The 18,242-nt window shown below is 44.0% G+C and overlaps 1 protein-coding gene across 1 annotated transcript in view; it reads right to left on the bottom strand.

Annotated features, from left to right (window-relative positions):
* Positions 1–2,340: 2,340 nt before the first annotated feature.
* Positions 2,341–18,242, bottom strand: part of GRHL2 (grainyhead like transcription factor 2) — a 187,545-nt gene continuing 171,643 nt past the window's right edge. The window contains exons 15-16 of the mRNA XM_008001246.3: positions 9,219–9,283; positions 2,341–7,148 (exon numbers count right to left, since the gene is read on the bottom strand). Coding sequence (XP_007999437.2) covers positions 7,034–7,148; positions 9,219–9,283 — 180 coding nt within the window. The 3' untranslated portion in view covers positions 2,341–7,033. The remainder of the gene's footprint in view (positions 7,149–9,218; positions 9,284–18,242) is intronic.

Raw genomic sequence — 18,242 nt, 5'->3', positions numbered from 1 at the left:
GGATTCTATAGAGTGCTCGACTGTTCATACCTCGTTGAGAGTCGGGGGTTGGGGGACTGGGGGTGTTGTCCCATCCCATCAGTATGCCCACGGTGGATTTAATAATATATAATTTATAAGTCATAGCCTATGGAGTGGTCCGTATATCAGTTGACTGTGTAGCTCTTGCCTGGCATTAAAGCATGTTTTTGGTTTAACATGATTGTCTGGAACATGAGATTTTCATGCTGAAACTGCTGCCACAGCTGAATCTGTGCCTTATTGAGGCTCTAGCTTCTGATACTGCCTTCCTCCTGGGTGTTCTTCCTGCCTAGAGTGACGCAAGGAACCAAGGTGTGTGAGTGGGGGATGAAAGAGGCTGCTGACCCCAAAGTTCTGTTCCAAGGCATCCTTGGTCTTCATATGAGCTTCCTTACATCCCTCCCTCCATGGTCTCCACTTTCTTCCCATCTCCTCCCCTTCCTCAAACTATAGTCCAAATGTTAAGTACAATAAAAGGAGAAACTGAGGCAACCTCCCCTTCAGTGGGATCTGGGTAAGCTTCAGGAAATAAATAATCTCTTCACCCCTCTCAACCTGAGAAGATTCAGCGAAAAAGATGACATGAGGCAGAGCCTACACTCTGAAAACCAGTTCCGATCACAGTGTTGGCTGTTGTTGCTGTCATTGGCCTTGCCTCCAGCACAGGAGGCTGTTAATGTAGAGAAAAGGACCTGCCAACTTGCTAACTTGAGTGTTAGCCAAGGGAGAACCTCACGGGCCAACTAGACCTTGTGTGGGGGGTAGAGTTGCCCTTGAGGGAATCTTTTCCTACTGCACACAGTCGGCCACTATGGACCAGTGATGGCCCTGACACCATGAGTCCTGAGCATGAATAACACAAGTCTGATCCTGAGAAGGTGGCTGGGTGTCTCCAGTCTCATCAGAAGCCTGCCTACCAGCAACCTGGGAATTTCCAGCAAATTTCCAAACCCAAGGCTCCTATTTTCAGGGCATTTTCCTGCTGCCCCAACCCAACTGAGTCCCCACACATCCTAGTTTGGTACCCACCAGCTGAGGAAGAGTCCAAGTGTTCTGTCAGTCAAGGGCAAAGGAGAACACAAGAGCTGCCTTTGAAGGAATGGACCTCCTTCTCTTGCCTGGCTTGTCTTTGCCAGAAGTATGGTGAACGCTTTCCCGAAAAATTCTGGTTTGGAGGTGGCTGAAGAAACAGAGAAAAAAACATTGAGTCTATGTTTTCTAAGTCAGTAGAATATCAGTCAAATCCACCTGGAACAGATGATTGCATAGGGAAAAATATTCAGGCTGAGGGTATCACCAATGATCTATTCATTTCAAGCAGGGTTCTCTACAGTTGAATGCTGACCACATGTCCAGGACTTCGGTCCTGGGCACTTGCGGTACTGGGTGCTAACGTAAAATGCATGGTCCCGTACACCCTTGGGGATGCACACAATGATTACTCTGAGAGCATCCCAGTCTTATTTCATGACTTCTTTTCTAACACTATTCCAGGAAATGGCTGACATTTTAATAGTTCTCTAAAAGAAATAGTGAAAATGCTTCAAAGTGCAGGGGTAGCAGGGCCTTCCAACCCTTATTAAATACTCACCTCTGCTACCAATACATAATCCTCATGAAGACAGACAGGTAAAGACACTGTCTCAAGATGTATTTTTTTTCCGGTACCAGTATTTAATCACTTTATTGGGTTCCCGTTGAGTGTCCAGTGGCCGAATACAGAACCAAGCACTATATGCAATCTTGGAGGTAGGCATGGGGGTGGGGATGGTCGGGGTTATTAGCAAAGAAGCAGGAGACCAAGCTCACAGCCAATGCCTTGAAAACAATTACAAAGTAGCTTACACCTCCATTCCATGGCAGAACAGAAATCAAGTTCTTTCCACAGTGGTCCATGAGGGGTGTTTGCTGCCAGGGATCAAGCGGGTGATGTTCACCTTGGTGCCTTTTCACCATCCTCTTCCTCTTTCTTGCTGCTTCTCGCTGATCAGAGGCCCCGCTGTAGAATTCCGGAGTCCCCAAAATTCATTCCTGAGTTTCTAAAATGAATCCCATGCACCCATTAAGAGAACTCAGAGACATATAGGGACGAAGGACTCCTGGGAAGAAAGGGCGTGTCGTACTAGGGTGATAGTGCAGAAAATCCACTCAGGGAAGTTAAGTGCAGCCTGACTGACTGTTTATTGGAAACATTTTAAAAGAAGGGGTTGGCCTTGCTCCAATCTTCCCTCAGGAGAACCTGCAGCTGAGAGCAGAGTAGCCTGCCAGGCTCCAGGTGCCATGCCTGTGGAGCCCCTCTGAGGCCATGCTCTCCTGGGAGGTGAATGGCTGCACACAGCAGGGGCATCAGGACCGTGGCTGTCTGTGGCAGGGGCATTAGGACTGGGCCTTCTTGCCCAGAGTGGGACTTCTCCTGTGGGCGACCATTGCCTGGGGCTCCCCACTGACCTGGCTGAGACTTTCTGGGAACTGTGCTATGGTCTGAGACTTTTCCCACATGGACTTCCTCCAATAAATCTGCTAAACTTCTAATCCCATCATGTCATCTACATCTTGGAGGACCTCAAGTGACACAGTGACCTTGCCTTTAACCTTCCCATTGACCCCCCAGAAACAAAGAGCTCCAACCGTCGAGTCGGCAGCCTTCCCAAAGTGAGGATCACGGTGGTGACTTCTCATCATATCCAGAATGTCTAAGGGTAAGAGGGGTCTGTGTGTCTTAGGACTAGGGATATGACAGCCCTGACTCTCCCAGGACAAATGTTTGTCATTGTGCTGATAGACACCAGATCACTATCCTTTTGCACCCCGCCTCCTATGAGGGCAGACTATGTCTAACTTGCCTCTCTCTCTCCAGCACATGGCAAAACATCAGGTCCAGAGTAATTGAACTGAATCAGTGTAGAGAGTGGAAGGTAAGAGCTGGTACTAGACTTCACGACAATGACAATTAGCCATCATCGCCTATGCAACCAGCATCTCATTCCAGGGAGCTGGGTGGCACACATGGTGAGCACCTAACAGCAGGACCGTGGCTGCCACAGGCCAAGGGGGAGGCTGTCTCAGGAGATGTGGAGACCAACTCGTGCCCTCAGCTGGACCTACTTGGGCAGCTGGGGAGAGCACCAAGACCTCCTAATAAGGCTGTGGAACACAGTCATGACAACACTCCTTGGGGCCCGTTTCTAATCCCAGGATCTCTCCAGAAGGCTCTGCAGTGAGCGCTTCCTCCAGCCCCTCACTTCCCAGCCCCTGGTCTAGGCATGGAGGCCACTGGAGATGCTGCTGGAGTTGAAGTCGGTCAAGAGAGGCTTCCTAAAGGCAAATGTTTAGCCAAGATTCGAAAGCTGTGGACATGGATAGAGAGAGAGATGGGAAGTTGTGGAAGAATGTAGAAATGCTACTTGTTTGGAACAGAGCTGCTCTTGGGAGATAATCATGGACAGCGGTTAAAGGAGTGTGGGCAGCTCCACAGAGTGGTGCCCACCAAGGAAACCCCAGCAGATACTGGGATAGTGCATACAGGTGTTCACATTCGAGCCAACAGATCCTAAGGAGCCTGTGGGTTCCAGGGCAAGAGACTGTGAGAAAACTGGAGTTTGAGCCACATGGTTTCAGCCTCCATGCGGAGGTTGGTGCAGGTGAACTAAGGAAGCAGAAAGCTTTTGTGGAAATTCAAGGGCGAGCAAGTGTACCTGGGAGAGAGGATGGGCAGAAGCAAGTGAACAGAACCAACTCCCTGCCCCAAGGGACTGGCCAAGAATAACCACCCTGGGGAGCCTGCCGTGGTCACACAGAAGCCTTGGAAGTTCTTCAGCCCTCTTCACATTTAACACTGGGGTGAAGCACAGCAAAGTAACTTTACCAGGAAATCCCTGCTCTGTTGAAGCCCAGGACCTGAAGGCGGGGTGGGCAGCTAGAATTTTCCCACATCACACAGAAACCTCTCTCCAACCAGGTAAAAATCCCCAATACTGGCCACGCAGAAAGCACTAGACACTGTTTTACTCTTATGAATATTTATTTTTTTCTTCTTAAAAATGTACAAAAAATAAAATAACTGTATTTATAGTTTATAGATTCCCCCTCTCCCATTTACAAAACTATTAAGTTACATTTACCTTTTTTTAAAACATGAGAGCAAATTGTACATATATCAATCTCCCTTGCTTGTCTTTAAGAAAGGGCCGTTCATAGCATTTGGCACAAACCCTCTATTTCTGTTGCGTTTTCATGATTTTAAATAAGAAGGAAAATAAACATTTGATTCACTTCACGCTTCCTAAGTTTCTGGGCAGGGACATGCCTCACTCTTTTAGAAACCAGTTCCAAGATGACATCTGACTGCATTTTTCTGTTGGTCTCAACTTCTAAACACTCATAAAGTCTAAACAATTTGGAGATATATGAGGAAACACTCTTGTTCTGTTCAGTTCAGACTTTGTTAAAAAAAAAAGAAAGAAAGAAAAGAAAAATGCTCATTTCACATGTCCATGATCTTCCACGGATTTTTTTAAGATTATTTATTTGAGTTTGATTAATTTAAGGGACAAAAAAGAAGAGGCGGCAAGTTTTCCTATCTCTTTTGGAGTGTTTTGCTCGGGAAATTTTGCTCATCAAAGTTCAGCTAACATACACAGCGTACACATCAAAGGCAAGCTGGGGTGCTTCGAAGACGCAGAGGGGAACAGATCGAAAGGGATGTGGTACTCGGCACCACCCTCTGGTGGCACTGGCCTCAAATCCCTTGTTGTGGCAATTGTCACCACCATGATTGCTCAAGGACTTAGGAAACATGCGGAGCATCTCCAATTCATCTTCTGCCTTAGGGCAGGACTGGCAAACAGTTTCATAACGAGGCTGGAGGGAGAGGGGTAGGTTGCCTGTGTCAGGCTGCCAAATCTTTGTCTTTTTCCTACTCTGGAGTCCTATGCCCCAGCCCGAGTATTTGCCGTTGTTATGTCTGCCAATCGTGTTCGAAACTATTCCTAACCCTAGGAGCATGGGAAGTGCATAGTACGACATGTATTTCCAACACTGAATTTGTCCATCTCAGAACAGAGCCCCATTAGTACCCTGGAGGGTCCCCAGGCTGCTGGTCCAGGGCGTGGCAGTCAGAGTGGAGGAGGAGGGGACAAACTGGAGCACAGCTGGATCCACGATGCAAACCTTTGGCACCACAGGAAGGGTTAACATGCCCAGAGGACACACAGAAAGGTGACCCCTCACTGCCGCTCTGAGATCTTCTTGGGCACAGCACCTGCTCTCTGTCCCATTCAATTCCTCCGCAACCTCAAGGAGAAACAGCTGAGCTAGGAGCAGTCCCTCCATCCTGCTCTGCATCTCAGGGGCAGATGAGGTGGGAGCGCAGGAAGCCCTGAGAGAAGGGGCCTCCAGGTAAGAGTCAAAGTGCTTTACAAACCAATCTGGGCCGTTGTAGAGAACCTGTCCTAGACCCAGGGCCTTGGGTGCAGGATGTGTCTAACTACCAAAAAGCTAGTGCTTCAGGCCACAAGGGCGAACGCAAACCCCTAAACCTGTCCCCTCAAAGAGAACAGTGGCCCATGATGGTTCATCATTTTGTGACTGTTTAGGGGAGTGTTCTTCTCTTCCAGCTCCCAGGGCATGTAGCAGGAGACCACAGCTTCTCTCTCCCAGTTTGCCTCCTGAGGCTGTTTTCACGGGAGCCAGGTCTCTTGGCACATTCTTTCTCACTCACTTCCTTAAAACCCAGCATGCAGGAGCAAGGCAAACAATCGCCCCTTTCCGTCTGGTGGCCCAGGAGGAAGCCCCAGCCGGCCGACTCAGGGGCTTCGGCAGCAGGCCTTTTAAAGGGCCACTTGAGATGAAGGGCTTGTAAACTGGGAGGCACGGCACAGTGTCCAGGATTCTCATGATAGCCAAGGAGCTCTGCAGCAGGCCCAGTCACAGGGCCCCGATGGCAAACCCCTGCAGAGGCTCTCCAGAAAGCTCAGGCTGCGCCTGCAGCCAAAGCTGGGGAAGGAGCTGGGGTCTCAGACAGGATGGCCTTTCCCATGAGACAGCTCAAAGGGAGAGTCAAGGAAAACACATCATTGTGAGATAAACGTGGTGGCCTCGAAGGAGAGTCGTGCCCGTGGAGAGGGAGGGGGGCTTCCTCTGGGGACAGGGAACGAGCCCCCAGATACGCCCACTGCAGAGTCCATCTCGGCATCAGCTGCAGTCACCTTAACATCCCAAAGGCCCTCTCCCTAGCCCGGCATGTCTCCTGAACAGGCACAGAGGCAAAAACCCCTGTTAAAATGGTCTCCAGGTCTGTGTCTCCTCTAGGCCAGTGGCAGTAAACATGCCCACATACCACAGGTAAATATATTATTACAATATTATAAACACTATGTACAATGCAGACAGGCAGACTTTATGTGTTACTTACTAATTACACGGTGGCCGATGGTCTTCCTGCACAAGGCCTGGTGGCCACTTGCTGGGAACCCTGGAGGTATTTAGCAAGACGACCTTCCCCAGAGCAACCTGAAGGTGTTTGACCAGAAAGTGGGCATCCACCTCTCGCCCCACCTATGACTACTGCACCCAGAAGTAGCTCATTTTGTCCAGCCACTCGGGAGATGTGGAGGGGTGAGAAAGAAGGGATGGGAATTTTTTAGGCTGTTCGGGATGAGTGTTTCTCTCGAAGGGGGAATGCTGGACGGTCTCATCTGGAGCTAGCAGTGACCTGCAGAGTCCTGGAAGGCCTGGTCCTGGACTCCAGGAAAAGGTGGACAATAAATAGGAATCCGACAGGCCTAAGGCACTTTCCTGAGGGGCTCAGGATTCAGCTCCGTGGCAGGTGCCAGTGGACGGGCCAAGCACACCGACAGTGGGGCCTGTCCCTTGCCCCACTCCCCAGCATAGTCTTGTAACAGCAGTTGTGAGATGAGGGAGATGGGTCTCCGGGTTCTGGGGCCGGGGCTTCTGTCTCTCCCAGGAAGGAACACACTGAGAGCTCCAGCCAAAGCGGATGCCAAACCCAGGGCTAGATTTCCATGAGCGTGACCTTGAAGCCCTCCACCATGCTCTCCATGTTGAGGATGAAGGTGTCCTCGTTCGAGTAGTGCTCAATGATGTTGTCATCCATGTTCACCAAGATGCTGCCATGGAGAGGGGAGGGGTGTGAAAAACAAAGACGCGGTGAACAATGTGCCCAGGGCAAGGGGAGCTCCAGGCTGGGGGTTCTCGTAGCCTTTCTTTTGTGGTGGAGGCTGGGAGGAGTGGAGGAGAGAGGACACAAGGCAGGGAAAGACCCTCATTCTGTTTTCTTTCCCCAAAAACTAGTTTGAGGAAAGCAAAGCCTCAATTTCTCAGAACTAACTTTCAACCCAACCCGCTTGCTTTATAGATGAGTAAACTGAGGCCCAGGGAAGTTAGGAAGCCCAGAATGACAGAGTTAGTGATTACCAGGGCCAGGACCTAAATTATTAGGCCTCCTCTTTTTCATTAAACCATATTGCCTCTTGAAAATGTGTTTTTAAAAAGGCATTGCCTCTACTTTTAGGAGGAAGAGGAAAATAAGCAAGAATTGCAGCTACCCTTTTTTGAGCATGTTGACCTTGTATTTAGTTCTCACAGTGACTATGAAGGTAGGTGTCACCATCGCCATTTTGCAAATGAGAAAACTGAGCTCACCAAGGTTAAATTGTTTCCCCAAGTTCATTCAGTTAGTGCATGGCTGAGCTTGATTTTGAAATTAGCTTTACCTCGTTCTGACACTTGTACTTTACCACCTATGACCTACTCCTTGGCTAACTATCCCTGGTAGAGTTTTAAGAAAGCCAACAGCTTCCAGAGACTTCCATAATTTCCTTAAGCCAATTTCATGATTTGAAGTCAGACAGATGCTAGTTTGAGAATGAACCACTGACTCTATCATTTTACAGTTATGTGTCAGCAGGCAAGCTGTTTAGCCTTTCAGAGCCTCAGTTTATTCTTCTGTAAAAATAAGAGCAGTCACCCAGCTTTAAAGGATTGTTTATAGGATAAAAACATTTAGCACAACACCTGACACAGAGCTTGATGAAAGCAAAATGTTATCATCAGCATGTACCGCTGCACTGAGGATTTCTGCTCGGCAATAAGACTGTGAGACACCACTCAAATCTCACTGTCAGAGGAGTACGCCCAGCCTACTACACTGACCTTGGCAAGAAGTATAATGTGCATTTTAGTGAATCTTCCAACAAGAGCTCAGCTGGAAAGGGTTTCCTGTTGGATCCTCCAATCAACCAACAGGACTCATCACTCAGAGAGCCTCAGCTTCCCAGATAATCCAATTTCCTTTATGAAAGTGATCCAGAGAACAGTTGAAAGACTCATCTTCTGCTTTTGGTAGGAAAATACCCCAGAAGCTGAGTCAACAGATACCCTCTCCTGGCACGTACGCTAGCTCCTGTGGGCCCTACTCTTAGACCCTTACACATAGGAAGCCCACACAGAAAGTCAGACAGCAGAACTTGGGAGCTAAGCACTTGAGCTTTGAGGACATAGACTTGGGTTCAAATCTGTGGTCTACCTACTGAACATGAGACCTTGGGTGAGATGCTCAAGCCCCTCTGGCTTGCTTTCCTCATCAATAAATCAGAGATAAGAGATTCCACCTCATAGACTGGTGAGAACTAAATAGAGAAATACATGTAAAGTACTTAGGAAGGGACCACGAACCTACTGAACACCCAGTAAATATGACCTATTGTTCTTAACAATGAGAACACACAGGTCCAATGATCATTTGAGAACATTTTCTTGATAATTACCTTAGAAGAATCCCCTATGTTTCAAACCATTTTTTATTCCTAGTATGCCACCCAGAAACCAACCCCAAGGGCCATACATGATTCCCTACAAACTCCACTCCCTGCACAAAGGTGACTTAGGCGTTCTCCCCAGTGTCCTCAGCACCTCCAGACCTCTGTGGTCTTCCTGCCCATCTTGTCATTGCAATAGGGCATCTCAGCTGACATAGTGCCAATGCACTGCCTCCCTCCTTCCTTCTCTCCCTAAAGATCTTCCAAACCCAATCTGCTCTGCAATTCTCTGGAAGAAGGACACAATTTTTATGAAAAGTGGGCAACAGACCTAACAAAAGACAGGCATCATTTTATTGTTAAGGCATCATGTGGGCTTATCTGATTTGAAAGTCAATTTAAGTTCAGTTTCTTTCTTACCCTTTTTTGCTTTTCTTGTAAAGCTTTGCTATCTTCTCCACAGGCAGCCCATATTTCTCAGATATCTGTAATACCAATAACAAGAAAGCAGATGAGCACAGAAGGACGCCCAACTGGAAGCAAGGGGGAAAGTTCCAATTTCACTCCCTTGGCCATTTTCCCGGGAATAGAGTGCTCTTCACTCATGAGTCAAACTCTCAAAACACTCATTTATGAGCCTCTCCTTTGGATAGACTTTAAATCATTCAACAAAAAATTCAGCCTCGTGGGAATTCAGTCTATGATAAAAGTGGCATTCCAAGTCAGTCAGAAAAAGATGGACTGTAACTATGATGTTGGATGAAATAGCCAACTAGAAACAATTTAACAAGTTACGTTGGATTCCTTCTCTACTCCTTACACCAAAATACATTTGATACAGATCAAAGATTTACATGTGAAAGATGAAACCATAAAAGTAGAGGAAGAAACCATGAGTTAATTTTTTGGATAGCTGTCATCTTAAAGTAAGGAAGATCTTTCTAAACAAGACATGAAACCTGAAGAAAAAGGTCAAAAGGTTAATAAAAAACAACACAACTTTAAAAATGCAGTACAGAAAAAAAAAAAATGCTGAAGACAAAAAACACTGGGAAACATTTTTGCAACACAAATGACAGACATGGAACTAACTTCCTTAAGTTAAAAAGAACTGCAAATCAAAAAAAAGATCAGCAATTCAATGAACAACGGAAGAAAAAACCTGAAGAAGCAATTCACAGAAGAAAAGTAATTGGACAGTGAGCATTTTAAAAAATGTACCACACAATCATAATTTAAAATTTTCAAATTAAAGCAAAGTAGGATACTACTTTTATTTATTTTTTTTTATTTATTTATTTTGTTGAGATGGAATCTTGCTTTGGTGCCCAGGCTGGAGTGCAGTGGTGTGATCTCGGCTCACTGCAACCTCTGCCTCCCAGGTTCAAGTGATTCTCCCACCTCAGCCTCTGGAGTAGCTGGGCCTACAGGTGCACACCACCACACCCAGCTCATTTTCGTATTTTTAGTAGAGATAGGGTTTCACCATGTTAACTAGACTGGTCTTGAACTCCTGACCTTGTGATCCACACACCTCGGCCTCCCAAAGTCCTGGGATTACAGGGTGAGCCACCGCGCCCGGCCTATTTTTCAAACTAACAAACAACTAAAACTTGATAATACAGCATCAGCCAGACTATGAGAAACAGCAGTTCTCTCAGATGTTACTCTCAGATGCAAGAATAACATGCTCAACCTCTTGGAAAGAAATTTGGCAGAAGCTATTAAAATTTAAAATGCATATATCCTTTGACCCACATATTCCATATCTAGTAATCAGGTCTACAGAAATACATTCAGATGTACACAAAGATTTTCAAAGCATCACTGTTTAGAATAGAGAAAACTGCATATAACAAACATCCATTAAACACATTTTAATCATTCACACTTAAAACTCATGCAGTCATCAAAAGAAATGTGGGAAGCCTATATGAATTCACATTAACAAAAATATTCTTAACATATTGAGAAGAAAATACCAAGTTGCAAAACTGTGTTTATAGTGTGATCCCACTTGTATTTATATATACATATGTAAGTACACAGAATATTTGAAGGACCCACCAACATATTAATAGGGACTAGGGACTACCCACTGAAGAATGGACAGAAACAAGGAGACCCTTTTACTTTTTATTTTGAAAAATTCTGTTCTATTTATTTTTACAATCATTGCGTTTCACTTTTTTTTTTTTTTTTTTTTTTTTTTTTTTTTTTTTTGAGACGGAGTCTCGCTCTGTCTCCCAGGCTGGAGCGCAGTGGCCGGATCTCAGCTCACTGCAAGCTCCGCCTCCCGGGTGGTACGCCATTCTCCTGCCTCAGCCTCCCGAGTAGCTGGGACTACAGGCGCCCGCCACCTCGCCCGGCTAATTTTTTGTATTTTTAGTAGAGACGAGGTTTCACCGTGTTCGCCGGGATGGTCTCAATCTCCTGACCTCGTGATCCGCCCGTCTCGGCCTCCCAAAGTGCTGGGATTTGGCGTTTCACTTTTATAAATATAAAGTAGTAATAGTTTACAGATGGATTCGGGAAAGCCCTGCCCTAAATGTCTTTTGTACCCTCTCTGCTCCCAAATCAAATCTGTCTGCCCCTTCTGAGCCCAGCAGCTGGTGGGGCTCACAGGCAGCTGAGAAAGGTGAAGTTTGAAATGTGGATTATTGGAAAGTCTAGCAGAGGCTGGAAAGAGAGGCTGAAGAGGTCTAGAGCAGAGCCGGAGGAGCTTTGGATCCTAAGAAGAGTTCACCCTACAGAGAATCACAGATTCTCACCCTTCCAACTATCTCACCCCACAGGAAGAACTCCCCATCCCCTAATAAGGCCCAAAGGCACGGAACAGGTGAGCAGAGAGCTGGGAGAGCAAAAAGAGACTATGACCGAGCAGCGGGCCTGACAGACATCACTAATCCACCACTGATGAGATTCTCTCACAGTCACACCTGAGCCAAACGAACCAAGGATGAAAAACAACACATCCAGTGGGGGCCTTTGGACTGCAAAGAAAATTGGCAGAACTTTTGTTGGAGGCATCCATTTGAACAGAACATAAAAGAGCGCTTAAGAAAAACAGAACACTTGTGGAGCACACACATGCGAAATTCTGATATACAAATATGATATTGATCTAAACATTTTTTTAAGTTGAGCAAATGAATAAAAGGATAGGTGGTCAATTTAGCAAACTTAATAGTGTCAGGAAAAATCAAATCAAAAACAATTTCAAAGTGCAAAGCAAAAGGATAGAGCATAGATGGAAATCATGACGGAAAAGAAGAAAGACGAAAACATCCTAGAACTTCCCAAACAGAAAGAGCAAGTTACCCCAAAAAAGGATAAGCCTGGCTTCAGTCTTCTCATCTCAACACTAGAAACAAAATGACAGTGGACAGGAACTCTTACAGACTGCAGGGAAAAAGTATTTCACTCCATAAATTCCATACACCAACAAGCTATCTCTCACTTATCAGGGTGAAAGAGCAGTGTATTGAAAAAATACAGTTGGCCCTCAGTATCTCCAGGTTCTGCATTCTTGGATTCAATCAGCCATGGATTGAAAATATTAGAAAAAATATGAAAAATAAAAGTACGATGGCAAAAAGTAATATGAATCAAAACAATACAGTATAACAATTATTTGCATGGCCTTTACAATGTATTGCGTATTATAAGTAATCTAGAGATTATTTAAAGTACATGGGAGGATGTGTGTGTGTTACAGGCAAATATCTATGCCATTTTACATGAGGGACTTGAGCATCTGTGGATTTGGGTTTGGAGGAGGTATCCTGGAACCAATCCTCCCGAGGACCTCAAGGGACCACTAGACTCACAAAAGAGCTCCATCCAAATAGCAAATGCATCCAAATGGAGACATCAAACTAGGGAAAGGGGGAAGGAAAAAAGCCACCAGTGTCATGCTGTAAACTTGAGTATACATAGCAGGGGTGTCCAATCTTTTGGATTCCCTACGCTACACTGAAAGAATTGTCTTGGGTCACACATAAAATACACTAACACTAATGATAGCTGATGGGCTTAAAAAAAAAAAAAAAAGCAAAAAAAAAAAAATTAATAATGTTTTAAGAAAGTTTACAAATTTCTGTTGGGCCATATTCAAAGCTACCTTAGGCCACATGCAGCTTGTAGGCCATGGGTTGGACAAGCTAGGGTTATGTGGACTGCAAACGTGAAGTGTAAGTGCTAAATAAGGATTCTTAAAGTTAAAAAAGGACATAATACAAACGAAAATCTAATCGTTTTCTAGAAATAAAGCACTAAGCTATTTTTGCAAAATCTAGAAGCTGGAAGTTGATGGGGAGAGAGCAGGCATTTCAACTGGCTCATTTTAGCAAAAGGAGGGAAGGCAAGGGAGAAAATACAGCCCTAAAGTCTCATCTCACAGAGGGAGGAGCGGAGCTAGAGGGCGCTGGTGGAGAAAATAGTTGAAAGTTTATTTTCAAATAGTAGCAAAGAATTACTTTAGGAATTTGGAAAATTTAGGAAAAGTAAATAATAACTTTCAAATTTAAAAGTTGAAATACAACAACTTAGAATCTGACTGCAAAACTAAAGAGAAAGTAAGAAGAAGCCACAACGTGAAATAAATAATAAACAAAAAGATGGAAGAAAAATCAAGTGTATCAGTTATTATACCAAATGAGAATAAACTTCATTCTTCCAGTAAAAGCTAGAGTGTCTGAGTGAGTGTAAAAGAAAATAAATAAATAAATAAAGAGAAAGAAAGAAGCTCAGTTGTATGGTGTTTAAAAGAAAAGCCCTGAAGACAGTGTAGTGAGTGAAGGATGACTGATGGGTGACCACACCAATCAAATGCAAACAGAAGCAAAAGAGGAGTGACAAGGTATAATTTAAGGTTGATGAGGTTAAGAATGGATATGATATAATGATATGATATACGGATATGAATGAATATGATATATGATATAATGATAAAAAGCACAATTGATGGAGAAGCTACAGCAATCATAAAACTATGCATCTGATAACATGGCACTTAAGCAAAAATTATTATAAGTAATTATTACAGATGTAATAATTTTTGCTTAAGTGCTTTGCTTTTGCAAAATGAAAGTACAATTATTAATGGGAGATTCACTTGAAAACCTTGAAACAATGCAATTATAGTGAGAGATTTCAATAGACCTTTTTAAGAATCGAACAAATCTAGTAGGCGGATAGGTAAAAACATTTGGATAATCATTATACTTTATATAATATACACACATCTATACACACACATTTATATATAGATATACACACACAAATATTATAAATATTACATATCCTAAAGAGATTCTCCCATGGATTGGGTAACAAAGATAAGCTACGTTGAATCACAATTCAATAAAATTAGAAATAAAAATGTTGCAAGTTTCCAGAAATGTTTAACCTCTTCTAAATACTTCTATGTAACCCTGGCTGTATAGCAGCTCACCATCTCTTTAGAATATAAAATTCCTTTAGCGACTGCTTGAGAAGAATTATATCTGTCTAAACGAACACTAGAAAGGTTCCTTGAACATTTTAATGCTGTTAATGCTGTTTCCAAATCTGGTGAGACACTCAATAATGTACGGTTGACATAGCTTTCATCACACCTCCCCCAAAATGCCGTTTGGAAGAATTTATGCTTTCTTTCTCTCTTCCTCCCATGCCTGGCATTTGCACTGTTTGTCAATGTCTCCTGGTGGCCATACTTGCACATGCAAATTAAAAGGGAATTGTCAAGGGGAGCTGGTTCTGCACCCAGAGAGCTCTGAGCGAAGCTTTGCTGACAGGGTGAAGGAAGAGGGACCTAGATGTAGCCAATTCTCAGGAGTCAGCTCACTACCTTCCCCATTCCCTGGGATTCTAGAATGACCCAGTTAACAGAGCTGGTGACTAGAAAAAATCCTTGAAGGGCAACCTGCTTCCATATCATTTCTAGAGCTGTCATTTCCTCAGCATGGTTGATCTTAACCTGGAGGTCTACAGATGCCCAAAGAGTATATATATGAACTTGAATGGGGGAAAACTTTCATCCTTATTTTCACTAACTTCAAACTGGAATGTAGCATTTTCTTTTTTCTTTTCCTTTTTTTTTTTTTTTTTTTGAGACGAGTCTTGCTCTGTCACCCAGGTTGGAGTGCAGTGGCGCGATCTTGGCTCACTGCAAGCTCCTCCTCCTGAGTTCACGTCATTCCCCTGCCTCAGCCTCCCGAGTAGCTGGGACTACAGGCATCTGCCACCACACCCAGCTAATTTTTTGTATTTTTAGTAGAGACAGGGTTTCACCATGTTAGCCAGGATGGTCTCGATCTCCTGACCTCGTGATCCGCCCGCCTCAACCTCCCAAAGTGCTGGGATTACACAGTGGCATGAGCCACTGTGCCTGGCCAGAATGTAGCATTTTCTTCAAGCTGGAACATAAAGTAACATTGGCAGTACCTGTGTCTGTTTTAACAAGGGAAATCACAGATATTTCATGTCATATTAGAATCCTGCAGATGTTCCAAAATACTGATTACATTCATTCATCACTTTGAAATTACAGTAGTTATTAGTCTCACCCATGGATCATATTTAATGCATGAATAAGGAGCACATGTATTTCTATATCATAAGCATGCTTTTTTTATTATTTTGATGACTAAATATCAATATAACTAGTTTCCTTTATAATCCTATGTATTTTATTTTATACATCTAAAACATTATTCTGAAAAGGGTCCGTATATTTCACCAGACTGCCAAAGGTATCCATGGCACAAAAAAGTAAGCACCCTGATAAACATTTTTCTGTATATAAGAGCTTGTTGCATACTTGGAAGTCCTATAGACTATGTTATCTGTACCTAACTACCATTCTGACTTCCTTGCCCTTCAAGAGTTGGTTTCTTTGAACTTTGGTTAGTGTTACTTGGAACTTCTTTTTAAAATAAAATGGAAAAATAAAATAGAAACTTTTTCCCACTCAACATCAACCAGCTTATATCTGTTAGTTCCCCCTGTTCTGAAAGAAAACCGAATCTGATGCTTGGGTTTTGTGTTTTTGGGGGTTTGATTCCCAGCTCCCCAAAGCATGAAAGGGAACACCTCAGCTCACAAATCAACTGATGCAAGTCAGAACTGGGTAAGGGGCATAAAATCTAGGGTAGCAGTGGCACCAGCCATAGCTAGCATTTATTGAGTCCCTGGGTCCCCAGCACACGGGCATGTGGAGCTTTGCATGTATTCACTTGCTTAGTCCTCACATCATGAGAATGGAATTAGTGCTTTTGTAAGCTCTGTTTCTCAGATTAGAGAACTGAGGCTTCCTGTCAGTCAGTAACTCACCCAGGATCCCTCAGCTAGTAAGTGGCAGAGACAGAATTTGAAAGGGAGCAACCTGGCAGATGGCTTTAGATTCTGAACTGCTAGAGAAGATGGGCATATGTTGAGATGGTTTGGGGACAAGACTCACAGACCCCATCCTGTACAAAGAAGCAACTGGCAAAGGTGAAACCTCTGCCTCCAGGAGGGCAAAGTTCTGCTCTCTGTGCAACTCTCAGCATCAAAGGCAGCTTACAAATGTGCCACCCTGGGACAGTGTTCCCTGCCTCCATGCGTGTCAGGGAGATGCGCTTTGCCAAATTCAGAACCCTGGAAAGTGAGACCAGGCAGGATATCATCATGCAGAGGAAGCTGGCCATCTGTCAGGGGTGGCAGAAAATTCCCTCTGCCCAGGGGCTGGATGACATCACCCACACAACAATCCTTCTATGAATGAAAACGTGTGGCACATGATCGTTCTGTTGGAACAGGGTGATTCAGAGTGCTTGGGTTTTTTTCTTTGTGTTTTTCAAGTTGTCTCAACTGAGCATGCATTTTTATTAAAAGTACATTTTATAAAAAGTGCATTATCAATATTTGTAAGAACCCCAAAGACTTCCTTGACACCCAGGAAGATTCTAGATCTTGGAGATATCTCATCAATGTGTTATTGGTTGCCTGATGATCTAGAATTTTTAGACTTTTAATTTGTGGAAAGTTCTTTGCCCAGAAACCTCATGTATGTGATAGGCAGAAGTGATGGACCAATACAGAATTCAGTCAGCCTTCTCTAGAGGCATACAACAGAACTGCCTGCTCTGGAAGTCAGTTACTTTTAATTGTTTTTATGTGGAGTGATACGCTGTTCATTCATTGGGGGCACTTAAGATATACATCAAAAAAGCAGTGGACTCTTGCTTGTAAATGCTTCCTAGGTGTCTGTGTTTGACCTGTCAGGAGAACCAGGTAGGATTCATGAATCACCTCCATCCATGAATGACACAGTTGGACAAAAAGTGGGTGCTACTAAGGCCATGAGCAACCTTTTTCTTTGTAGACATCAGCTAGCTTCACTAGAGAGAACGTCCCTATCCCTTTCTCTAGCCTCTTTGCCTTAGGGGAAACACAGTCTGTCTCTCCACCTCATAGTACTCACAGTCATTGTCTGTATGTGTATATATATATGTGTGTGTGTGTATGTTAGACACATAAAATACACTAACAGACACACACACAGACACATGGACACACACACATGGTATATACTCATTTATAATTTCTGTGTGTTACTCTAAGTACCATGTATACACACTCATTTATCCTCACACCAATCCTATATCCCATTTTATTATCCTCATAATATTATCTCATTATTATTCTCATTTCAGAAGTGATGACACTGGAGTGTAGAAAGGTTCAGTAACTTGACCAGCTCAGCTGTCTGACTGCATGGGATCAACAACACACACACTACTTCTTGCCTAATGGCCTAGTATTGCCTAATCTCTTTTCCTTAAATGTGGTGAGCTGTGATTGGGAATGTTTATCCTTCTTGTGATAACTTTCCAGTTGTAAACGTCTCCCTAATTGGGCTTAAAATTGCTTGAGGACTTAAGTCAGCTCTATCAATTTGTGGAGCTATCAGCCCTTTGGAAACCACCCCTTCTGGACCTCAGTTTCTACATCTGTAAGGTAGTGATGATGCTATTTACCTGCCATGTTCATGGAGATATTGTAAGAATCCAATGAAGCAGGGCATGTGAATATCATGCCACCCACAGCACTCAGTCTAGAGGTATACATACAGCAGATACCCAATTCAGTCAACTTATGCTGAAGGCTCTGGGAATACACCACAGAAAAGAAACACAGCCCCTGATCTCATGAACTTGACATTCAACTGGGGAAGAGAGAAACAATAAACATGGAACAAATATAACTATGTCAAGTGGTGATAAGTGTTATGAATGACAGAGAGTGATGAAGATGCTATTTACGTAGGTGGGCTGGAAAGGCCCATCTGATAAAGCAACATGTGAGCAGCGGCCTGGAGGAAGTGAGCCTTGTCCATATGGAGGAAGGGCATTTCTGGCAGAAGGAACAGCAAGTGCAAAGGCCCTGAGGTATGAGTGG

This window comes from Chlorocebus sabaeus, chromosome 8 (assembly GCF_047675955.1).
Source record: "Chlorocebus sabaeus isolate Y175 chromosome 8, mChlSab1.0.hap1, whole genome shotgun sequence".
Lineage (NCBI taxonomy): Eukaryota > Metazoa > Chordata > Mammalia > Primates > Cercopithecidae > Chlorocebus > Chlorocebus sabaeus.
Note: the sequence above shows the minus strand (reverse complement) of the source record. Positions and strands in the feature narration are given on the sequence as shown.